This window comes from Centroberyx affinis, unplaced genomic scaffold, assembly GCF_046629955.1.
Source record: "Centroberyx affinis isolate AG114_WGS23_722 - 3 ecotype Tasmania unplaced genomic scaffold, CSIRO-AGI_Caff_v1 ptg001883l_1, whole genome shotgun sequence".
Lineage (NCBI taxonomy): Eukaryota > Metazoa > Chordata > Actinopteri > Beryciformes > Berycidae > Centroberyx > Centroberyx affinis.
In genome coordinates, this window is record NW_027280255.1 from 176,992 (window position 1) to 202,382 (window position 25,391).

General features: G+C 42.7%; 1 protein-coding gene across 1 annotated transcript in view; it reads left to right on the forward strand.

The window, feature by feature from the left end:
- LOC139653167 (pleckstrin homology domain-containing family G member 4B-like) overlaps positions 1-22,457 on the forward strand; it is a gene marked incomplete at its 3' end in the record, with an annotated part of 39,668 nt that extends 17,211 nt beyond the window's left edge. Inside the window, exons 2-30 of the mRNA XM_071530132.1 lie at positions 4,524-4,582; positions 4,972-5,169; positions 5,511-5,887; positions 6,047-6,211; positions 6,812-7,230; positions 7,660-7,902; positions 8,030-8,233; positions 8,801-8,921; positions 9,155-9,248; positions 10,009-10,095; positions 10,688-10,804; positions 10,943-11,041; positions 11,391-11,542; positions 12,694-12,832; positions 13,312-13,434; positions 13,530-13,727; positions 14,098-14,140; positions 14,246-14,792; positions 15,464-15,925; positions 16,681-16,930; positions 17,624-17,713; positions 18,101-18,208; positions 18,277-18,281; positions 18,319-18,430; positions 18,721-18,891; positions 19,342-19,519; positions 20,177-20,293; positions 21,115-21,402; positions 22,222-22,457. Of these exons, the coding sequence (XP_071386233.1) occupies positions 4,524-4,582; positions 4,972-5,169; positions 5,511-5,887; positions 6,047-6,211; positions 6,812-7,230; positions 7,660-7,902; positions 8,030-8,233; positions 8,801-8,921; positions 9,155-9,248; positions 10,009-10,095; positions 10,688-10,804; positions 10,943-11,041; positions 11,391-11,542; positions 12,694-12,832; positions 13,312-13,434; positions 13,530-13,727; positions 14,098-14,140; positions 14,246-14,792; positions 15,464-15,925; positions 16,681-16,930; positions 17,624-17,713; positions 18,101-18,208; positions 18,277-18,281; positions 18,319-18,430; positions 18,721-18,891; positions 19,342-19,519; positions 20,177-20,293; positions 21,115-21,402; positions 22,222-22,457 (5,402 nt within the window). The remainder of the gene's footprint in view (positions 1-4,523; positions 4,583-4,971; positions 5,170-5,510; positions 5,888-6,046; positions 6,212-6,811; positions 7,231-7,659; positions 7,903-8,029; positions 8,234-8,800; positions 8,922-9,154; positions 9,249-10,008; positions 10,096-10,687; positions 10,805-10,942; positions 11,042-11,390; positions 11,543-12,693; positions 12,833-13,311; positions 13,435-13,529; positions 13,728-14,097; positions 14,141-14,245; positions 14,793-15,463; positions 15,926-16,680; positions 16,931-17,623; positions 17,714-18,100; positions 18,209-18,276; positions 18,282-18,318; positions 18,431-18,720; positions 18,892-19,341; positions 19,520-20,176; positions 20,294-21,114; positions 21,403-22,221) is intronic.
- Between the last annotated feature and the right edge of the window lie 2,934 nt (positions 22,458-25,391).

Below are 25,391 nucleotides of genomic sequence, written 5' to 3' on the forward strand. Positions count from 1 at the left end.
TGGAACCTGCACCAAGAAAAAGTTGGCTAAAGAAGCAAGTCCCTCTAGTGAGCGTATTCTCTACTAACTGGCCAATAATAATAATAATAATGTGATATTTTATTGATTGGTGTAGGGGAATTCTCCTTTTGCATTCCCTCCCTCACAGGGAGGTCAGAGGTCAGAGGTCAGGGTCAGCTGTTAAGAATTCAGCGTCTTGCTCAAGGACACTTCAGCTGGACAGATGCCTGCCGACAAGGAGGCTTGAACCCCCGTTCTTCCAGTTGAAAGAAAGTCTCACCACACCATCCTGCTGCCTGTTGGTCCTATCCACATTATTCATACATATATATGTTTAAGGAATACCACTTGGGTTCAGATACCTTATGCAAAGTATCTTCAAATAGGAGAGTGCTGAAAAGGAGTGCTGTATAGGAATGAATGGAGAATAGACAAGCAGTGTACAAGAATAGTAAAATATACAAGGTGGAGATTGATAGGAAGAAATTGTTTGGTAGAATATACATTCAATTCAGTTTAATAAAAAAAAAAAGTCACTGTGACGGTCACCTGGTCATGTACCCTTACCTTGTTGTGTGAAAACCTTGTAACTCAAATTTGGTTGATTTTCATGTTTCATGTCACATTGAAGGATTACATATCGCTGTTGGGTGCTGGGTGAAAACCTTGTATCTCTAAAATGTCCACTTTTCAGCAACTAAGCGGAACAGCCTTGTTTTTAACTTGATAGCCATGCATTTTTGAGTTTATCTAATCGGTGTTGAAGAGGTTTCATAAGCACACGGGTTGTATGTTTTCCTCAATCTGTAGAGGAGCATGTAATCCATCAAGTTAAAATATGAAAATCACAAAAATTGGAGTTATGAGGTTTTCACCCGACAGCGACGATGTAATTGTTGAGAAAACTTTCTGATCTCTTGGGATTATGAGACTCCTTCAAAACCCACTGGAAAACTCAAAGATGCATTATCATCAAGCTACAAACAAGGCTTTTTTTTCTTTCTGTACATGTTTCTGAAAAGTTGACATTTGGGAGATACAAGGATTTTACCTGACAGACATGATGCTCATATGACCTGAGCAATGAACTTTAACCACTGATTCATAGATCTGTTATGAATAAATCATTTTCAAATCCTGGCAGAATTATAAATAGTGGAGTAATATGGATGAGCTCTGGTTGCATCCCTCCTGTAAGAAGCTCTTCTTTGTTGGTATTTGTGTGGGCTGGGCGCAAACCATTTTGACGAGATTTTTCTAATCCTGAAAAGAATCTGTCAGTATCTGCTCAGTTTACTTTAGATGAAAAACCACAGACATAAACACAGGAAATGGATTCTTTTCATGCTTATTTTGAAGCTGTATCAGTGTCTGTCGAGGCTTTGATGTTTAGCCAAATCGCATCAGTTGCGGTTATTGTACTCCGCATAATTTCTCAGGCATTTTGTATACAAAACATTAAGGAAATTGAATATTTGTGAGGATGCTCCACTGGATGCTTGGTCACAAACTGAAGGGAAGTAGTTTACTAGATAAATGATGAGAAGTAGAGACATAAATTTGAATGGCTGTGCTCAAAATGAGTGTACAGTAGCAGAGATTTCAAACCAAATACCTCTGCTGATTACAGCTGCATCAAGACATTTTTTTTTCCAGTTTATCCACTTTCCTACTTCCTTCCCTCCTAAACTCTTAATGAACAAGGATTTCTTGATGAGGTTTCTCTCTTAAAATGACATTGTAAATGTTTTCATCTTCATCAGGAAATGGTTTGTCTGCATCTATTACCAGGAATCATTTTGGGGACCATACAAGTGCAATTTGTGTATCAGCCTCAATTGAAAAATAAGAAACATGGGCTAAAAGGCTAGTAAAAAATGTTCATCACTGACTTTAAGTAATGATTATTGGCACAGAATAAGACAGATGAAAACATACCATGGAATATCATGGCTCAGAACATCAGGTTGGGGATAAATATCCACCATGAAGGCATTAAAAGTAAGCATGCACGCTCTTCTTTTTTCATTATATATTTTCTTCTTGTCCAGGCAGGAACCTGCATGAGATCTGGAATGCGCAGCGCCTATTTCTGTTTGGTAATGATATTGGACAGAGACATTTAAACTGTCCTCGGCTCCCACAGTGGGACATCCTATCTACAGTAATGTGAGCGTAGTCATTTATTTCAGTGGCTGAGTGAGAGAGATCCGTGTGTTTATATACAGCCGTGTGAATCCACTGCAGCAGAATGTCAGCCTGCGTATTCTGGGCAGAGAGACAGACACACTCATACACTACATACTGAAGATGCACACACAGATAAATACACATTAAAAAGCACGCACACACACACACACATCCTTGCCACGTACATAGCCATGCTGACTCACATCACCAGCCATGTTAATGCCCTTCTGCTACATGGAAGATTAAATTTCACTCTCTTCTTGTGCACCCCACCTTGCCTCGCTTTGCCTTTGCATATTTATTCGTTTAGCGTGTATCTCCACTGCCGGAGGACCCAACCCAACATTACTATTTATTTGGCTTCTTAAGGTCACAGTCATTTAAATTCTTGGGATTTCTGAGCTGCGGCCCGACCCTCGACCTCCCCACACCGACAACTGAGAACACAACACCAACACAACCTGCCTGACCCTGACGTTATTTAAGAGTTGATGAAGCAGGTGCTTATTGTCTCCCGGGTGACCGAAACTTTAATCCAGAATTTATGAGCTGTGAACTGAATGTGCTTGCATAATGTGGTTTCAAAATGTGGTTTCAAAAGGCTTATGAGCCGACCATCGTCGTCGTCCTCCTCCCGTGCGTCTCTGTCTCCTCCTCTCCCTCATCATTTTGACAACCACCACCACCACCACTGCTATCATCACCTTCCCCCACCCCCCTCCTCCTCCTCCTCCTCCTCATTATCATGATCACCGCTGTGCTGCGTCCCAGTGAGGTGTGGCAGGACTGACCGGAAGGCTCTGAGTCACAGTGAAGTTTCTGGAACTGTGGGGGCAGCGAACTGGCCCAGAGTCAAGTGTTTAAACTTTAGACGGTAATGTAAGGGGATGAGACGGGGAGCATGGGGATGAGAAATGTAGCTGGGGAGAAAAAAGGGATTACAGGCAGAGACAGATGCAGAGAGACAACAAAGACACAGGGACAGAATATGCAGGATAAGAAAGAAAAATGTTTTACGCTGGAGAACAGATCCTGCAAATCTTGAGGCTCTTCCAAAGACAAAAAAGGACTGCATTTCTTCCTCTGAAAGGTGTGGAGAAACAGATGCAACACAGACAGCAGAGTTGGAGAGGCAGTGAGCCAATGATTGTCTGGGGAGACATAATTCATCATCACACCCTGATACACCCTTCTCCCTTTTCCCAACATCCCTGCCTGTCTTTCTTCAGCTGGGAACCATCAAGTTCTGAGGAATGATTAATTCAAAATAATATAAATGAGAATGCGAATAAAAATTCCTGGAATATGATATAACATGGAAATTTACCTTAGTTGGACTGTAATGATGACAGTAACTGACATCATTTTCCTATGTTTTCCTGGTTATTGTCTTCATCTAGATTTATCTAAAATAATTATTAGTCCCAGGACAGGAAGACTTTGAACTGAGCAAGAGTTACATGTAGCGTTGGTGTTTCTTCCCGGTACGCTGACACAGTCCTGTTCTCATAAATCGACATTGAACACATACCTGAGCCAAGGCCACCTCATTCATGCTCCGACCCTGCGTTCACTCTTCCTGCCATATATCTCCACCGCAGAGCCTCAGCCATGCGTGTGCATACATTAACCCCCAGGTCTGCTGCCGTGGCCTTTGCCGGGCTAAATAAAGCAGGGCCTAAAAGTGGGTGGCGGGCCACGAGTTCAGGTCAAAGGGAATGTGAAACCATAAACCAGCAGGAGCCTAGCTAGCCTTGAGACCGGCCACCACACACTCTGTTTACTTGGATGTTTGCTGTCAGGCTGACTGGCTTTATGTTTAATGGTGAGCAGAGTGTTTGCGTTTGTTTAGCTATTCTCTCAGCGGGTCATGAGGTTGAGGACAAGACCTGTGTAGTTTACAGTGAGAGAGCAGTGGGATGAAAGTGTTTTGATTTCAGACTTCCTGTTTGTTCCACAAGACTATGGTAACATTTCATTAAAGGGGCATTAAATAATCTATGACTCTCTCTTTTATCTCTTTTATCAACTCCTTGGTCTCGGTGACCAAGGAGTTGCAGCAGCATCGACAGGTTTCTGGCACTGCTTACCTGTGGCCTGTAAGGTCACATTACAGACCCGTAAGCAGAGATTCAACAGAAACATCTTGTTAATAGATATTATATCACAATGAAAACTACTGTAATAATAATCATGCTTGGTCATGCTCTTTTTTTTGCTTGAGAACGAAATGTCTTGCAAAACTCCACAGATATAATATGGTTATTTTGTAATTTCGTAATTATTGCACCTTTAATTCTGTGCACATTTGTGTGAATATTAATTTCTGAGAGATCAACCAGGGGCCGTGGGAGCGCTCTCAGCCTGTCTGCTCACCACTGAGCGGGGCGTGGTGAGGTGTGAAACGGGTGGCCAGGCCTGAGGTTGTGGATGTGCCACAGCACTTCATGGTCTAAACCAGTAGTTGCTAATGTGGCGTCTGGACGCTACCAAAGGTCTGAGGCCTCAGCCAACTCCAGGTGAAGGAATAATATTAGAGACATAAACATAAAGAGACAGAGAAGTTACTGATTAGTGAAAACAAACACCATGTAATCCTGCTTTCACCTACTCTGACTGGCTTAAATGACAAGTAGTGCACATGTGCAAATCAAACACAGCACATGGCCTGCCCACAGTGTAGTAGGTAGGGTGGGGATGTTATCAGTGGTGAGTTAGAGGGAAGGCATAAAGGAAGAACACTTTTCTAAATCCTGTTTTCTTTTTCCTTTGTGTTTTCAGAACCCTGATTCTCTGGAGGGCTCGATCCAGAAGCTGCTGTCGGCCCTCTACCCGCCTTTTGAGGCCACCGCCCCCACTGTTCTCAGCCAGCTCTTCCAAATCATCGACAGCCGTTACCAAGGAGACGCCCTCCGGTGCCTGCTGGACTTCCTGGTTCCAGCCAAGCACATCCTAGACAGTGTGCAGCAGGCTGCATGTGTAAGCCGCTGTCTTGTACAGTTACTGTCGAACTAACACTACATTTGCATATTGTTGTTTTCACTTTAATTTAAAGATTCTAGGTTCCTCTATGGGCTTGAGAAAAGTTTACTGCATCTTCGGTTTAGTAAACTTTCTCAAAACCCCACTGGATAAACTCTAAAAGTCATGGTGGTCAAGCTGAAAACAAGGCTATTTTTCTTAGTTCCTGAACAGTGGACATTTTGGAGATTCACGGTTTTCACCTGACAGCAACGATACCATATATGGAACAAAGCTGTATTAAATCAATTTTTATCATATTTCTAATGAAACCCTGTCCTGTCCCTGTCCCACTTTAGGCCCAGTACTCAGATGTAGTCTTCCACTGTGAAGGCTGGCCTCTGTGTTTGCGTGACCAAGTCGTCGTCCACCTCGCTCCCATCAACCCCCTGATACTTCAGCCTGGTGACTTTTACCTCCAGGTGGTGCCGTTCTGTGACCAATCAGCTCGCATCGTGGTCTGCAGCCTCCTGGAAGAGGAGGGGCTTAGGGTGGAAGTAGTCGAGGAAACCCCCATCCCTGAAACTTCCTATCCTTGCATATTCAGCTGTGACTGGCTAGAGGAGATCAACCAGGGCCGCCATGCTACCCCTCTCAGCCAATGCCTGCTCGCCACCGAGCAGGGCGTGGTGAGGTTACCATGGGAACGGGTGGCCGTGCCTGAGTTTGTGGACGTGCCACAGTTTGCTGGGAATAGTATGGCCTCTGTTCCTCCTTCATATCCTCTTTTATCACCTCCTCTTCCTCTTCCTCTTCCTCCACCTCTTCCTGATTTTCCTACTGCTGCTGCTCTGAATTCTCCTTCAAATCCTGCACTTCCTCTTTCTCCTCCAAGGGAATCTGCATCAAAACAATCTCCTCTGACCAGTCAGAATTCAGTTTCGAAGTCTTCTGCTCCTCATCCCTCTGCGTTCTCTGTGGAGACCAGGATATGTCCGGCGAAGCACGGCATCGCTGTGTCGCTCCGCTTGGTGGATACTAGCACTGCTGCTTCATCTAGGCCAGTTAAAGTGAATGAGACTGAGCCTGAGCCTAAGCCTATAGGCTGGGTGTCCCCTAATACTTGGGACAGCCGCTGTACTGGGACAGGTACATATACAGCTAAAAGTACGAGCACAGGTTCAGGTATATGTGCTCCTGCAAGTATTGGTGGAGATACCAATACATCTGCAGATAAAAGTGAAGGTGTTTTTGCAAATATAGCTTCAGGGCAAGATAAACATAGAAATACAAGCCTGAAAGATACAAGTAGGGCAGCAGACCAAGTTTGTAGTGTTAAAGTTGCAGAAGGGGATTATATTGACATACTGCAAGCAGCGATGCTTTTTGGTGGAGCTCAGGCACTAACAGAAGAACAACAGCAACAATTACAAGTGCAGATGCAACCACGCACGCAAATCCAAGCACAAATGCAACGCTACACACAAGCACAAATGCAACTGCATGCACAAATGCAAGCGCAAACAGAGACACACATGCAAACACACGTGCACCCGAGCGCACAGATGCCACCTCAAACACAATCACAGGTACATGTACAATCACCCACAAAACCACAAGCACACGCCCATCCTCGATCAGGGGCTGTTATGTCATTTAGGCCTAACATGCCTGGGGAAACTGGACCTCCATCCGCTCTCCACCATTCCCAGCCCCACCACCCTCACCCCGACTCCCATGAACCCTCTCACTGTGTCCGCACCGTCCGCTTCGCCGAGAAACCCTGTACCCCGTGCATGAGGAGGAGACAGGGCGGGAAGGTTTCCAGAGCGCAGGAGCTGAGGTGTCGATACAGGGAGTCCTACCAGGCTGCCATACAAAACCCTGTCGCCTTTGGCCGGGAGAAGGACAGAGGGAATATGTTAGCCGTGGTGGAGGAGGACGGCGATTTCTCACAGTGTGACGAGAGATGGAGGCCGCCGGAGGCTGACAGGGGGGATCCGTGGTGTTATGCCCAAGGAACGTGCTGTGATCCTGGGATGCAAAACCAGTCAGCCTCCCCTGTCAGTGGAGCTGTCTGTAAGGAGTCTGGAGAAAAGAACACTGTTCCATATTGGAAACCAGGAGATACAAAAACTGCCCCCTGTATGGATTACAGGGATACAAATGCTTTAAAATATGGACTGCCGGAGCAGACAGCTGAAAGGAACACTGTGCCATTTAGGGAACCGAGGGACGCATACTCTGCCAAACCCTATGGCAATTTATACAGTGTGAATGGGACGAATTTAGGGGCAGGAACAAGAGTAAACACTACTAAATCCTGTGGAGTTTTTAGCTCAAATGATTCTAAACAGGCAGATGTGAACTCCACCAAACAACGTGGATTACCGTCTTGTTCAAGTGAAATTTCAGGGATGAACGTGAGCGTCATTAAGCCTCTTGAAAGACTCCAAAACAGAACTGACTCCACAGCGATGCAGCTAAACCTTTCTAAGTCTCTTGGAGTACCGCAAAACAGACGAGAATCCATTCAGTCGGATGGAAGATGCTCCTCTCTGTCCACAGCGGTGGTGGACACCTCAGAGAAGTGTGAGCTGGTCATCGTCCAGGGGCAAAACGTCAGGAGAAGAGAAAGTACGGACTCCTGTGCAGAGATGGTTCCCAGGCTGCATGTGGTCAAATGTAAAAACACCACAGCCTTTGGACTGGTGTCACCCAAGATCAACAGGAGGAAGATGGTCATCAAAGGTATAGAGTTATTATTGAGGTTAATGTTTCGAATGTTATTGTCTGCTGTTTATTTTGTTGTCTACCACCGAAAGAAAATCAGCGTTCATCAGATTCCCTTCCCCAAAAATGTTTCCCCTGCCTATAGATGGAGCACAGCCTGGAAACCCTTCCATACCCAGTAGAAATGGCCATCAGACAGAGACCCAGAGAGAGAGCGATCCTCCTGCAGCAGCAGAGACCCACAGGAAGCCCCATCCTGGCTCTGCTCGCCCCAGACCGGACCACCTCCCGCTGGGATCCCCAGACCCCAGAACCCACCCCCTCTACCTGGGACTGGCTTCTCACACAGGTACTCACTACATTCTGTTTGAGAATCAATACGAATAATCGTAGTAATCATAATAATAACAAACAACTTTATTTATATGGCAGCTTTTTCTTTTTTTTTTACAGAGTTTACAAAGTGCTTTACAGAGCACAACATAAAAACAAAAAAGAGATTACATAAAAATGTGCCAATAACGGATTAGTCAATAATAAACAGAAGAACAAAGAATTAAGAAACTAATAACTAGTTATTACATAAACTATTTTATAAGAATGGATTGTAAGAAGAGAGCCTTACCTACCTATTTTATATTTTTCTTTCTTTTTAATGTCATTTTATGAGTTGATAATGTCATTTTACAAATTATGTATCTTTTGTGTTTTATGTGAATCACATTGAATTTGCCTTGTGTATGAAATGTGCTATATAAATAAAGCTTGCCTTGCCTTACCCAAAACACTGATTTAGCTATAGCCTTAGCTCCTCGGGCAGGTTGTTCCACAACATAGGGGCTCTATTGGAGATCCTCACTCAATAACTTTTAATAATTCGATTTTCCCTGATATCTGGTCTCTCCAACCCCTTCAGGTGGCAGAGACCGGACAGGCAGGGCCATAGTTGAGGTCTATGGAGAACACCAGGGATGGAGATCAGCTGTAACCAGCCAGGAGCTTTTCCACATGCTGCTCTACTTCCACTCCATCACCAGGTAAGGAGGAACATCCTGTCATCTCTGTCTTATCCTGCATATTATCTGAATCACTCAACCAATCAGTCAAACAAACAAACTTCACAGGATATTTAGAGGCATTCAGGAAGGCATCTTTGTGGTATTTGTGTTTTCTTGTCTCATTGTACTGTGGGTTTCAAGTGTGTGGTACTTTTTATTAAACTGTCGTCCACCATTACGCACTATTTTGTCTTTTTCATCACTGTATCCAGGAGAGAAATTAGAGAATCTGGGATGACGCTCATATTTGATGCAAGGAGGACCGCTCCTCAACCGCAGCTCTATAAGGCCTTGATGACACTTCAGGTAAGAAAGACACAAACTTCCCTGCAGTAGCACGACTGCAGCAGTTCAGACTGAATTGTTTATGGTTGTTTCTGCCTGGCTGGAGAGCTGCGGAGCGGCGCTGCCCACGGACGATGAGCTGATGAGTGAAAATGCCAAGTGCTGAATAATGTATCTGCTCCAGAGCGTAGAGACCACATCCAGCTGTCCTTCAGCTTTTGTTTCATTAGACCGCTGATGGGTTCTGGTGTGTCTGTTTAAATTCAATTAAAAGAAACTTCCTCAAAATTTGATCATTTCAAATGCTCTCATTTAGAAATCTTCTCATATCTGTAGATATCTGTAGCTATAATAAGCTAAGTCTGGAAATACAATATTGAGAATTTTATCATTAGTTGGTAAATTGTAGTTTCAATTTACATTTTGAATTGAGTGAATTGAAAACGAGCGGTATAAAAGTGATACTATTTTTTCTGCTAAGGTACCAGTTTTTAAGATGTTTTATCATATTATATTAATATAATAATATATCATATTATTATATATTATTTATATTTGTCATGTTTGCTTGAGTTATACAGTATTCTAATTTTGATACCCACTCCATTAACTTTGATAAAATTCAATAAAAAAAAGTGGTTGAGTTTTCTTTTGATGCCTGTATATTTTTGACTCTTAACAAAGATTATAATAGTGGTCAATAAAATTCAAAAACAGGCAAAATTAAAGATGTATGGAGATATTACAATAGCCAAGTGTAATCCATGTTGTTGTGTTCCAGGAACAGACTCCCCAGGTGATAAACAGTCTGGTGCTGCTGGTGGACAAGGAGAGCAGCCATCGGCCTGAGAGCTGTCCTGGGGTCCAGGTCAGACTTTTCACTTGTTAGGGAGGCGTTGGCTGCAGACAGTGCATGTTCAGTGCTTGGAGACTGTTTATTGTGGGGGTTTTGGAAATCTCAACGGGTGGGGAGTTTTTGTTCGGGCCAGAAAGTGAGTTGTATGTGAGTGTATGTGTTTTCGTACTATCAACTGACACAAAACTTTTTTTTCCCGCTGTGTTGAGAAGGTTAAAGGTCACTCTTGTGTCATAACTCGTAGGAAAACCAAGTAGGAAATTTGTTTTTCTGATACATCCGATAGCACATGAATGCACAATTATACTATTCTTACTTATTGTACCTTTATGTTTACAGTTTATTTCAGCACATCAAGAATATTAAAATGAATGTTACAGTCACAATACATATTGTAAAGCCAGGATTTAAAAGGTTAATAAACAACATAGCAGCAATATCTACAGTAAAGGCAATCCATACTAGACAGAAGTGGTTATGGAAAGGATAATATCATTTTAGTACCTGAATCATAGAAGAGTCACTCTGTAGTTCATACTGCCATTTAGTGCTGTGGTTGAGGAAACTTGCTGATGTTACTTTGTCGTTTGTAACCTGGAAACAGACTGAAGTGGTGACCTCCATGAAAGCCTTGTACAAGCTAGTGGAGGTGAGTCAGCTGACCTCCTACCTGGACGGAACGCTCTCTCACAGCCGCTGTGATTGGCTGGAGCTGCACCAGGTGAGACACTCGCCATATGGAAGCCATTTTGGGAAGTTTTCTCTCTCTCTCTCTCTCTCTCTCTCTCTCTCTCTCTCTCTCTCTCTCTCCAACAAATACTGAATTTACCTGCTCATATCCATGTCTTTCATTCTGTAGAAACTCTTCCCGTTTGTGTCAGATCTACATGAGGCGTCCAACCTGCTACTGAGAGCCATCAGTAAGTTAGAGGAGCCCCAGAGGATTGACACTGTACAGGTACCTCAACACTGTACTTTGCCTGGTTTCTTATGTCATTATTAGTGCTACAATATAGTTACTGGTGTTGCTCCTGGCACATTGTCAATGTCCTTAAAAAACTGTCTTTGTGCTCAGTTATGTAACTCTGTAAACATCCTAATTGCAGTATATAATGCTGTATGTGTGTTGGTATATGATATTAGCTTCTGTAGCTGTAAGTATTGGTGCAGGTGCATGGAAAACTATAGCCAAGCATGCTCATTTTCTCAAGTGCAAAGATGATCTTCACACCAAAATACCAGCTCAGTTTTTGTTTATAAAATATTGTTCAAATAAAAGAGTTACGATTCGTCTCTTTGTGCAACAGACTGTCCAGCAGTGCATGATGGACCAGAGAACTCTGATGAGGGACGTTCTGGAGGACAGCCGATTGGTCAGTTTACAGAGGGAGGGCGGGTCCATCCTGGCCAGGCTGAGGAAAGAGAGCGACCTCAAATACCCCCACTGTGAGGACCTCAGGTAAACTTTGAGCAAAATGGCCCTGCTGTCACAGGCTGCATTTACATGCACAGACTAACAGGCTATCAGCCATACTGTGGTTAAGATTTTATTCGGGTTGAGCTGTTTACATGAACCTTTGATGCCCTGCAATTGAATATCTCTGTTGCCATGAATAAACCAATAAACAGAATATTCCTGTCAACCTGTGGTGTCCTGTCCATAGCTAAAACAGTCCACCAGCAATAAAGTATGAAAAAATGCAGCTACCTCCTCGCTATTTGACAATAGTCGCGTTACTTCTAATGCATGGGAAAGAAATGATGATCCCAATAGTATTAGTAAAATAAGTACTGCATGCCACTATGTTTGCTGTTGACATCAAAACGTACCCATGGGTGAAAACCAAAATTGAAGGAGTAAGATGTTGACATGCCACAGTAAGCTGTTTAATATGTGAGCGAGCCAGGCATCTTAACCGGGTTTGTGTGTGTAAGAGAGAGCAACCTCCAGCCTGAGTCAACGTGCGACCACAAAAATCCAAAGCTCATAATCATGGAGATGAGGCGTGACTCTTACTCAGAGTGAAGGCTTTTGGCAGACAAAATGTCATGTTTTTATTCAAACAAAAACAAAGATTCTATTTTTATACTCTGAGCAAGAGTCAAACCTCGTCTCCATAATTATGCTCTTAATCGAGTTTCTCATAATCGGTAGTATGAGCACTTTGGTTATTCTAAGCTAGTTATGATGTTTACATGCGTCAAACTAAAACCAGGTTACTTGACTTACTTGGTTGGGTGTTCATTAATTTAGTTTAATGAATGGACAGTTAAACCGGACACCTCTGATGCAACGGTTTTATCCCCACTCTATATGAATGCATTAGTAAAGCTTAAACACTGAGTAGGAGATTGACATTGCTCTTTGCCTGCCTTATGTTCCTGGGAAGTCCACAGGATGGCGACAAAGACATACAAAAGCAGCAACACAGCACAATTATAATCCTCAATCACTATTGGTGTCCCAGTTCTCTGTAGTTGAGTTACTTTCTGCATCACACAAGCGATGTGCTTTGTCACTTGGGCCTCTGCATCTTCCATTCAAACACCATCATGCTTTTATCCCTTATTTTTTGTACTTACCCACTAATCTGTCTCTTTACTATGCAGTGATGCAGTGGACTCTGTGACCAGTCTGTACAACCATGTGGAGGAGCAGGCTCATGTCCTGGTGCAGAAGTCCAACATGTCGCTGGAACACCTGGAGTACCTGCTGCGACTGAGAGAGATGGAGGGACACTTCATGCAGGTGCATTATTAGCTTTTTCTACAAATGTGGAACAAGTTTATCAATGCAGTTCACCAGATAAATGCATTTCCAGGAGTGAAGAAAAAGCCTTACTTTAAAAATCTTTCCATAAGTTTTGAATGGGCATTACAGTCCTTAGGGTCATGAACACCAATGTTTATAATTGACTATATTTGAATGGTTGGGGGTAAATCAATTGCTATTCACTCAAGTCCAGGATTTAATAAGTGAATGGATATTCAAAGTAAAGGAAAATGGAAAGGGAAAGAAATATTTATTCATCACAGAATCATCGATTGTCTTTTTGCACATGAATCAGGGAATTTAGAAAGTGATGCAGTGTAAAAAATCACTTTCAATAATGTGAAGAAATATCAACTTTAGCATGACTGTCCATTCTTGCACATGTATAGTACATCATTGGGTAATTACAGTCTCTTACTGTACATAATATTGTTTCATATCTTTCATCACTGCAGATCCAGGAGTGGTTTGATGCGGAGGGAGAGCGCCACCTGCTGGAGGCCGAAACAGTGGAGGACTCAAGAGACGCAGTGGAACAGACGCTCAACAGCTTCACTGCTTTCCTTATTGAGGCCAATGTGAGTCTGTGTTTGTTTGTGGCTGTCTTTCTGTCCATTTGTGTCCACCTGTCTCACTCATTATCTCTCTGTCTCTCTCTCTCTCTCTCCCCCAGGACCGTCAGCACCATGCCATGTCTTTGGTGTCAGAGGCAGAGAGGCTCCAGGGAGGCGGACTGTCTTACCCAGAGACCGAGGTCTTCAGGACCCTTGTCTGCACCTTCAAGTCTGGCCTGGAGGAGTTCCTGTCCAGGGCGGAGGCTTGTGGCCGGGAGCTGCAGATCATGGTCAGCGTGTCTGACTTCTGTGAGCAGGTTGGTGTCAGTCAAGTTAACTTTTCAGACCAGGAGCCAAATTGGGTAGTTGGGTAATTCTCCCTGGTCTCTACTGCTCTCACCCACTAGAAACAGACATCTGGCCCAGTGTTTAAGAAACACTGGTCTTGGCTGATTCAGTTGTATTTGCTCATTTGTCCGTTTAATTGTTTGATTGACTGGTCATTAGTTAATTTGTTGTTTTATTGTTTTGGAACTTCATCTTACTTTCATCAAAACCACTTTGGGAAGTTCAGAAGGGATAGGTAAACAGTTATATAGACTAATTGTAAAATGATGTAAAAGAGAAACGTGCACTGTCCCAGAAAAGAAAACTGTTTCTGACCTCTACCTCTTTATCTCCAAATAGGCTACAGCTCTGGCCAGAGAATGCAAAGAATACCTGGATCAGAGTCAAACAAACACCAACACAACACAAGACCAATACTATCATCCTGGCCAGAATACAACCCCTCTCAATCAAGCTAACACTCAATCAACGCAACACCAAAAGCAAGAGCATGGCTCTGGCCCAACCACCACCACTAATGTTTTACTGCCAGGCGATGACACCGCCATCCTCCAGACTTACCAGGACAGGTTCCTCCAGTTCAGCCCAGAGCGATTCCAGGAGGTGAAGGCCCAGGCCGGCGCCCTGCGGAGCTCCAGGGGGATGCTGGTCTGGAACGTAGCCTGGCTGAAGTGTCAGGAAACCAGGCAGCAGCTTCAGGAGAGGATGCAAGATGTAGACGAGGTTTACCATCAACAGCCGCACACTAGCGCCTGGTGTGAACGCCAGTATGTCGATGAGGTGGGCGCTGATGTTCAGACAGTGCCACCCAGTGGTCAGAACGTGGCGCTGCAGTCAACACCTGGGCCGCGACACCCGCAGTGGGAGGGCATCGTCTCAGGAGCAGTGGACATAGGAAAGAGAAGGCCGATCCTGGGCAGCGGCAGCACTAACGCAACATCTGTAGCCTGCTGTAACGTCGTCGCCAAACCTGATGATGGCAATGATGCTAGAACCAACAAGGGGTCAAAGGTCACTCCAGACTCCCCTCACAGGTAATGTTACTTCAGTGTTACTTCATTCGTTCACTTCGCTCAGCTAGAATTTACCCAATTTAGGTTTCAAGTGAGTCCTGGGAAAGGGGAGCTGGCATTGTAGCAGGGTTCCTTGAAAAGTTTGTGGATTTGAGAAAAATAAAATAAGGCCTTAAAGGTTTTTTGAAAATGAATGGATGGCCTTGAAAGTGCTTGATTTCTCTCTGGACCTCTCCCCGTCTTCGTGTCAACACTTCACATCCTGAGGAAATCCCTGTGGAGATTTGCACTGATACAGCAGCAGTTTTAAAATGAATGATTTCACCAGGATTTCTTGACTTGACAAGATCAGGAGCAAAATATCAGGCCTCTATGATGTCTAATTTTGACCAGTGTCATGTCCCAAAACATGCCAATTTAGAGTCCTTGAATTTCACCAACTAAGACCTTAAAAGTTCTTGAATTTGGTGTCCAAATGAGTGTGGGAACCCTGTAGTAGACATTGTAGTTGCAAAGTAACTCAGTGTTTCAAATGACAGCTTGAATCTATTTTAACCTTTGCTGGTACTGCTGAAAAACTATGCCAAGTTGGAAAGTAAGAGCAAATTTTAGATTTTTTTTTTCATTTTGTTTGTTGCAACCCAGGTAGCCAGGTCCTATGTAACATATGTATCATGTATGTATCTTCTCAGATCAACAAGGAAAGCGGAAAGAGAGGCGAGGAGGAGAGAGATGGCCAGCAGAGCGAGGAGCGAGAGAGACGCCGCCGCTCTCTCTCAGTCCCACACCGTCGGCTGCCAGTGGTTTCCATGGGGACGAGGCCTGGGAGGCCGGCGGTCGGTGAGCGAGGACTCGTGCTCCACAGCTGCGGTGACACCGACACCAGCGGGGCCGTCCACTCTACCGGAGCCGCCGGTCCGACCCCCGTCATCCTGCTCCCACCACGGTCAGCCATCTTGTCGGATCCTGCAGGAGGCTCAGAGGTTCCAGATCTCCCGCCATGGCAGCTTCTGCTCAGACGAGTCCTGCATGGGAGACGAGGGGGCAGCAGGGGCTGATGGGACTTCATGCTGCAAACACTCAAGCCTGCCCATCAGGAGATACGAGGGGACGTTTTGTCTGGCAAGTCCGCAGGAGAGCGCCAGCAACGCCCTGTAAGTTCGCTATGAGTTTTGGTTCATACTGGATCTTGCATTACTGAATAAAAAGAATAAAAAATCATCATTATAATTCCTCGTCAGTTGACTGATTGAGGCAGCAAAAATCCAATGATGTACTTTAAATTTTAGCTTGTGAGTCTTAATGAGATTTCATGCACTCTTTTTCACACACTCTTTCTCTTTCTGTCTCTAAGCTTACAATGAAGTACCACAGGTATCGTTTCATCTGATAAATTCTATTCTATTCTATTCTGTTCTATTCACTTTACTCTGCATGCCTCTTTTCTATAATTGTGCAGGTAGTTAATGCCTACAGTAAAATGCCTGTCTGCTGCTGCTTTATCGACTGAAATTGTGGAAATATGTTCTTTTTTCATATTCTGCTTGACCTATTTCTTGATGCATGGTAGAAAATCAGGGTAAAATAGTATTTGCAAACAATTATTATGGTTTGTTTTAGACCACTTAGGTGCCAGATGGGTGGGATTTGCCACAGAGGACAATGAGTGCTGGAAAGTTTACAAGTATTTTAAAGATTAGTACCTTACCTAATACTGTCTGAACTGTCCTGCTGCAGTAAACCCCACTCATCAGGTGGGCAAAGGAGGAACAAATGCAAAGAATTATTTGCAAATACTATTATCTATATATCATGAAATGCATCATTAAAATTTGTCTGTATGTATGCTAAGCAACTTCCTGTGAATCCATGTTTTAAATTGACATATTTGTCCTGTTTGTGTTGCCAGGAGGCTGCAGCGTGTGCTGGAGGAGCTGGTGTTCACGGAGAGGGAGTACGTCCGCTCGCTCGGTTACATCCTGACCCACTACCACCCCCTGCTGGAAAGGCCCGACATCCCCCAGGACCTCAGGGGCAAGCGAGGCGTCATCTTCGGCAACCTGGAGAAACTCTACGACTTCCACAGCCACTACTTCCTGCCGGAGCTGGAGGCCTGCCAGAGGGAACCCGCCATGGTGGCCCGCTGCTTCCTCAGACATGTGAGTCAGTACGGATGAAGAGGGCCGGGTTTGGGAGCAAGGAGTACCTGCAGTGGAATTATTGTAATATGATGACAAAGACTTTGTAACTGTAATTCATTAAAAAAGTTATTTTATTACAGCAGAGGGAGCCTGAAATGTCATACTGCCTTTTCCCTGTGTAGGTATGGGTTGGGTCAAAGTGGTTGGGTCAAATATATACAGCTCATTGGCTGTGGCTGTCATTTGATTATCACCTGTTAATTTATTACAATCACCTGTTATTTTCTTTTACGCAGAACTGGTGAGTAAAATATTACATGTAATAAGATGACAGTGATCTCTTTTAAAAGTGTAACTGAAATCCATTAGATATTGTGACACATGAGTAGGAAGAGATAGATTTTAAGTAGGTTAAACAGCAATAGATTACTGTAAAATGATGACAAAGAATCGAATTGTAATCCATCGCAATTATGCGAAAGGAGCCTGAACTAGTGCCATATAACTTCTTCAGATGAGAGTAGATAGAGATATTAGATAGTAGAAATAGACATGTAACCGGATTATATTTATATCATCATAAGAAATCAACCGCAGATCAAACGCAGATCTGGTATTGTTGGTGCAACACAAGTGGATAGAAATGGTTGAAAGTGGCCACATTCATACAGTAAATTTTCTAAAATGGTTTTAATTGTGTTCTTTACACAGATGGAGAGTTTTGGTCTGTATGCTCTCTACAGCAAGAACAAGCCTCAGTCAGACGCCCTGATCCTGCACCGTCGCCATGACATCTTCAAGGTCAGTTTATCTATATATTCTGTCTTTCTCTATCAACCAGAGAAAGACAGAAAATGAAATTGTGGAAATATGTTCCACAATTTAAATAAATGTGTTTAATACTTAATTTTTTCTTTGTGTTTACAGTGCACAAGATATTCCTCTATATTACCTTTTCACAGATTCTCTGCTCAGCTCAGCACCTGACACATTCATATTCATATAAATGAATGTCATGCTGCACAACAGGGTCTGTCAGTCTTTTTGGCAGACTGTAGTTCACATTTTGCCTGACCTGCACAGCCACCAGGGGGAAGCATCTTACAATTTTTGCAGACAAGGGGAGCTAGCTATTCCCTTTGAATGAATCCAGCCACTAACCCAGGCCCACTTTGTTTCTCCTCCCAGAGGAAGCAGCAGGAGCTCGGGGACATGATGGACCTCTCCTCCTACCTGCTGAGGCCCATCCAGAGGATCAGCAAGTACAGCCTGCTGCTGCAGGACATGCTCACCTTGGCTGGATCCTACAGGGCAAAAGACATCGTCCAGGATGCACTGCGTGGGTCAGGTGTGTGCGCACAGAGTGTGTGTGGCCCGGGTGTGTGTGTTGTGCCTGACGTGACGAGCAGCGAGAGGGAGAGGGAGAAGGCTGAGATCCAGGCGGCTGCAGACCTGGTTCGGTTTCAGATGCGTCACGGCAACGATCTCCTCACCATGGACGCCATCCAGGACTGTGATGTAAGATATCAGAATGGTAGACAACAGATAGTTGAAACACAGTAGATAAGTGAAAAGAGAATATCAAGTTTCAACAATTTATGATTTAGCATTTGTAGCTTTTTGGGTCAGTGATGACAAATTTTCTGATGACAGATGCATGCAAATCCTCTCCTCTCCTCTTGTCTCCTCTCATCTCCTTTTCTCCTCTCATTTTCTTTCCTCTCCTCTCCTCTCCTCTCCTCTCCTCTCCTCTCCTCTCCTCTCCTCTCCTCTCCTCTCCTCTCCTCTTCTCTCCTCTCCTCTCCCAGGTGAATTTAAAGGAGCAGGGTCAGCTGATTCGCCAGGATGAGTTCACAGTTTTCTTCAGGAAGAAGAAGTGCGTCCGTCGCATCTTTCTCTTTGAAAGTCTCGTCCTCTTCAGCAAGACCAAGAGGACTGAAATTGGCAACGATGTTTATGTCTACAAACAGTCTTTCAAGGTCTGTACACAGGTCCTTATTCTACCTTCATTTCAGCTTTCATGATATACAAGCAATGACACAGGTATTTTTTTTATATTTCAATTAATACATCAAAGTACATAAACCTCCATAATTCATCTTTCTCTGTTGAAGTTCGGCGCTTTATAAAACGGGTAGTTCCAGTCCTCAGTTCTGATTGGCCCTAACCCTGCAGAACTGTTAATTTAAATATTAATTTGCTCACCGAAAATCACCACTTATGCTGGGGAATTGAAGTTCAAAGTTTTGAAACAGTTACCTCTTCCTGCTTTTTGGAGCCGCCAATGAGCAAAGTTGCCTAGTTTAAACTGCAGAAATGAGTGAGCTGTCATAACCACATATTATATTTTCCTGCAGTGAAATTAAACTCAAACGTTAGAAATTAGGGACTCATTCATTTCTCTGTGTCTCTTTGTGTTCTCCCTCCAGACGTGTGACATCGGGATGACCCATAACTCCAGTGTGAGCGGTCTGTGTTTTGAGATCTGGTTCCGCAGGAGGAAGAGCGAGGACACTTACACCCTGAAGGCCTCCAGCATGGAGGTGAAGAAAGCCTGGACCACCGACCTGGAGAGGATCCTGTGGGAACAGGCCACACACAGCAGAGGTAATAATAATATTAATGATAATAATATACCTTATTTATATAGCACTTAGAGTTTACAAAGTGCTTATAACAAGAATGATGATAGCGATGATAGCGATGATATAATACATAATGAGATGAAGATAAGGGGTACAAGCAAGACAAAACACATAGATACATAAAATACAGATAAAAGAAATCAGATAAAAGAAAACAAGAAACTAGAAGGGACTCAGATGCAGATATAATTCCTAGAGACTTAAATTTGAAGTTAAATTGATTTTAAGTTAATTTGAAAACAATTGCGTGAAAAGCAAATCTATAGAAGTGCATTTTATGTAGTGATTTTAATGGTAGTACTGACTTAGCAAGCTCCATATGTGTGTGTGTGTGTGTGTGTGTGTGTGTGTGTGTGTGTTTGTGTGTGTCTGTGTCTGTGTCTGTGTCTGTGTGTGTGTGTGTGTGTGTGTGTGTGTGTGTGTGTGTGTGTGTGTGTGTGGTGGGGGGGTAAACTGACCATCTACTTGCTGATGTCTCTTATCTGTGCGTTTTTGTCTCTAGCAATTTATGCGTGCATCTGTGAATGTGTCAATGTATGTGAATGGACGAATCAATCAATCAATCAGCCAATGAATCAGTCATTCAGCCATCTGGATCTTGTGACTGTTTATATTCCAGAGCTGCGTATGCAGGAGAGAGTGTTCATGGGAATGGGCAGGAAACCTTTCATGGACATTCAGTCCAGTGAAGCTGCCATCTGTGACCGAGCCGTCAACTGTGTCCCGCCTGGGAGAAGTAAGCAGTCCCACACAGAGCACTGAACACTACACCACAGTTTCTTAAACTATGGGTTGGGGTCCATAGTTGAAGACGTTTGGGATGTTTTCCTCAGACTGGGCCCTTGGGTGAAAAAGTTTAAGAACTTCAGCACCAGGTTCAGAATCGCTTTATTCGTCCAGGACAATCAATTTGCAGGTAGTGGTATCAGTGTAGAGACATACTGACATCTTACTCAGTCACACAGAACATACTGACACACTGACTGGTACAACAGCACCTCATGGCCACATGACCTTTAACCTTTGATTCAAATGCAAACAGGTAATGTTTGTCACAATACAAATGAGTTGCTAAGAGCAATGAACCAAACTTAATTGAAGATATATATTTTAACTACCTTGTGCACCGGATACATACAGTACATATGTAGATACATCACTAAATTAGAATAATCTAAACTAAACTAAACTGGACTGAACTAAACTAAACTAAACAGAACTGAGCTGAACGGAACAAAATTAATTGAAATTAAACAAAATGAAACAAAACAGTTAAACTAAACTAAAAAGTAACTAAACCCCAAACCCAAATCTGTGTAAAGCCTGACATCTAATGGCAAAAAGCATGCTACTGAAACTGCCATCCGATCTTTGGTGCCAGGTGATGTCACCTTCTACAAAACAGGTGGTGACATCATACTCTTTAAACTCCTTTTAACTAACTCAATTCAACTACAAAAGTATTCCTACAATAACGACCATGCCTGTGTTATCATGCTGACATCTTGCAGCACATTAATTTTCTTATTGATGACGTCTATCCATGTGTGTTGTCAGTCCCTGTGGCGTGTTGTTCACACAGGGGTTTAGAATACCCGCGGCCGCACTCCATTGGCTCCGGCAGCACCGCCTCCACCACCCTCAGCCAATCGTCTTCCTCCTCTGGCCGGGGCTCCCTGCCCCCCGTAGGCTATCCCGGAAACCAGTCGCAGGGGGCGGAGAGCGGCCACGCCGTCTGCTCCTCCCCTGAGGCCGTGGCCGACAACGAGCTCAACAATCATCACCTTCATCAGCATCATCTTCATCGTAACTGTGAACCGTGGAAACCGGGCCGCCATCTTCTGAGTGAGTTTATTTTTATTTATTTTTTTGTTATTTTTACTTTTTATTCTCAGAAGATAGTTTACATTTTCCCTGCTCTATACTAGGTTAGTTAACTCTTTATTAATACCACAGTTTACATACTTTTTTTGTTTTTTATATATTTTATTTTTTTGTTTTTTAGGAATATAGAACATACAAACTTATAAGGAAACATAAAACAGAAAAAAGTAGAGTCATTTAGACTAATTTCATGAGAGATATCTGTATTACACCTTTCCATTGTTGACAAAGGCAAGGTTTCAGTTCAATGTAAGGCTGCCAAATTTTCAGAAAACAGTCATATTTCTTGCTTAAAATATATGTAATTTTCTCCAGCGGTTCACATCTATTCATTTCTGAGAGCCAAAGTCCTGTTGAGAGGTGAAATTCTTTGTTTACATATTTGCTTATGTCCTTCTCCAGCACTGATGAATCATTCTTCAAACTCCATGAATGCAAAATATTTCACTTCATTTGGACTGGAAAAACCTGACTAAATTAAATGAACATATTTACTTAATGATTTTGAGCTTGTAGGAGTACGACTACTGAATACGAGGATATTAAATCTTTCTCTGATACCATCACTAATAGGGAAATGTAATTCTGTGTGTTTATTTCCCACCTGGTGGCAGTGTATCACTATAATCCAACCTGACATATAAATCCACATCCCTCTTTAGCTTTTGAGAATGTTAAGTTTTTATTTTTTCAATCATGAACCAATTTATCAACCCCTCCTCCCCAGTCAATCACTCCCAATTGTTTCTCACATTTTCTTGGTGTGTGTTTGTACCTCAGTGGACAGCACCGAATCCTCTGGAGAATGCATCAGCCTCTTCAGCAGCTCGGACCACAGCTGCCTCTCTGCCATTGGCGGAGAGGTCGTCGACTCCTCCTCCTCCTTCTTATCCCAGAGTTCCAAGCCCCGCCCATCGCTCTGCCGAACGCCGAGCCTGAGGAGGAACGGCTCGCCGGCGTTCACCAGGGAGAGGCCGAGTATCGTCCCCAAACCACAGGGCCTGGCTAATGCTCAGGTACAGGCGAACGTCCGGTCTAAAGATGTGAACTAGTCAATTATATGTAATGATTACTTTTGACAGAAGCTGTACATGTTTTAATGGGCCTTACCCCCCAATATGAAAGGTTAAATTTCTCATTTGGGTCTCAAAAACTTTAAAAACCCCTGTTCTAATGGTACACTGAAGACGTGAAATCAAGTTTTGGCACAGCAACAATTTTTCAAATCAATTAAATCGAATCAAATTTATTATATTACATTATGTCATTTAGTAGTCAAGCCCTCAATAGGAATAACTAGCATTTGTAGAATCAGAGTTTTTTTTTATTAAGTACTTGTAGCAGGTTTTTTACCACTTTATTGAAGTATTACTGTATATTTGTGTGATATATGGTCTGTTTTGCATCATAGGACAATGACATTGTCATTGGAAAATCAACAGAGGTTTAATCTATGGATTCCCTGCTGAAGGTAAGCACACTTATAATGCTCTTTATACTGGCTGTGTCGCTGTGGCTAGGCAGTTACTTATTATTATGCATCTATTGTAATACGGTCATGGCCAAAAACATAAATTGGTGAAAATGAGGTGACGTCTTTTTTCACTTTTTTTCATTATAATATTGTTGTGCTGCTTTTTTTTTATCAACTTGAACTCTGATCATTTAAGTCTATTGAAGTCCAGCACCCAGCTACAAAATAGCCTTTTGTGAAGAAGCGCACCTGTATCTATTCTATATTGTTATACACTATTTTAGGATCTATACTGTATTTATATCATTTAAAAAAAATGTGTGATTAATGTTGTTTCAGGTCATTGGTCCACTGAGTCTGTCCAGTCCTGTCTGACGTCTTCTAGTCGCCCTGCAGGTCCTGAAAAATGGAGGGATGGATGAACCCGGTCCTGACCAGACCAGACTCAACCTCATTTAAATGAAAAGCTACACTAGGCATGAGGCGGTTGATATTGTCTGATCAGAGGGCCTCGTTGTTTGAATCAAACCATTTGCGGTTCAGTTTGTTGATATCACGCCTCAAGCATCAACTGCCAGCCATTTATTTCAGATTATTTGCCAACCAATCCGTCACACTGCTCCAGCTGGAAGTGCATAGGATTGTCTTGATCACTGATTGACCAATACATCCTGTTCTTAAATATATCCTGTACGTCGCTAAAATCTTTCTTGCTTGTTAGGCAAGCAATGAAGAGAAGAAGAGTCACGACATGGAGAGATGGATGGGTGATGTGGTCGACTGATGCACAGGTGCAGTGAAAGATGTGCACTTCAGCAGCCTGGTTGTTTTTTTTTAGCAACAAACAAAGGACCATGAAGGAAAGACATTATTTTGATGCTTATTTACGCTTCATTCAGTAGCACACAATAGACGATGGCATGTAACATCAACCCAAAAATACACACTAGCCTACAGGTGCCTTTGTCCTCAATCCTCAACCATCCTTTAAAATGTAATTGAGTCAGCTGCTGTAGCTACTATTGATTACAAACCTTCATGTGGAAAACAACTTTTTTTTATTTTTTTTTTTATTTTATTTATTAGCACAAAGGAAGTGATAAAACAAAAGTATATGAAACAAACATAGCAGGGATTGTGCAGGAGAGGTAAGAAACCCCAAAGGGCTTATAGTAAAAACCTCCCCTCTAGGATTTACAATTTATCCTAATACTATGGATATTTGTTTCCGAACTTCTGTTTGATGTCTTGAACATCAGCAGCTGAAAATGCAGAGAAGCAAATTGATGTGCTAGTGCACAAACTGTTACTCACAGTAAAGGTTGGTTAAAAAACACAACACTTAAACCACTTCTTTACTCTTCAAAAAAAAGGCAGAGTTGTACTTTTTGTCACTGCTAGAAAAAGTACAACTCTGTACCCTTTTTCTTCTGTTCAGAAAAACGATCCACATGATTGTGTAATTATATGGGGAATACCCGGGGAAACGAGTGTAACCCCCCCCCCCCCCCCCCCCCCCAATATAAACAGTAAGTGATGAGCAACATGTGGTTCTGCTGCAATGAGACGCCTCAACACATGTAATGTCGAGGTCAAAGGAAAATCTTATTGTATAAACATGTTTATTAGATCCTCTGTGCTGTGCCTCCTGTACAATTATTGATACGCAGGGATCAAATAAGAGATTATTGTATCTACTATAATGTATTTCTATTTATTTTCTTCTTTTGGGCCATTTTTATACTACTGTTGTCTTGGGAAACATTTGCATTTATCTGTCTGGTTGTGAGATTTTTACAGTAGTCCTGTATTTAAATAATTTATAGTAAGGGGGAGACCACTAGCCACCTGTAAGGCCCATTTACATTGGAAAAATAAAAAAGTGGGTTTTCACACCTGGATTTGAAAAGGTCTTTACCAAGGGAGACTCACAACCGCTGCATACTAACAGATAGGGAAACCACTCATTATTTCGGGTCCACCATTGGTTCCAAACTGATCAATTTACCAGCTTCACCATCGTGAAAAATGACCATTAATAATAGGATACCATTTTAGGATACCGTTTATTTCAATTTTTTGTATTTTTATGTTTTCTTTACAAATGATTGTAATGAAAAGTATAATTCTTTTGTAAGCTCTTTTATTTTATTGCCTGTGCAAAATGCACAGCGTCCAAATCTTAGCAGGATCTTGAGAAGTTGAGGCTGTGATGCCAGTTTTTGGTTTTACTTCCTTACTTACTTACTACTTACTTACGTTCACATGATATGGCAAGCCAGTTCCACATTTTTTTCTTTCTTTCATATGTTCACATAATATGGCAAGCCAGTTCCACTTTTTTTTTTCTTACTTTCATTTTTTGCTTGATTGCTTTTTTTCTTGCTTTTTTTTTCTTTCATGTGTTCACTCATTCTCTTGTTCAGTGCAATGCAGGGTCAGTGCTGTAGTTTTTTTTTTTTTTTAGGGAACTAAA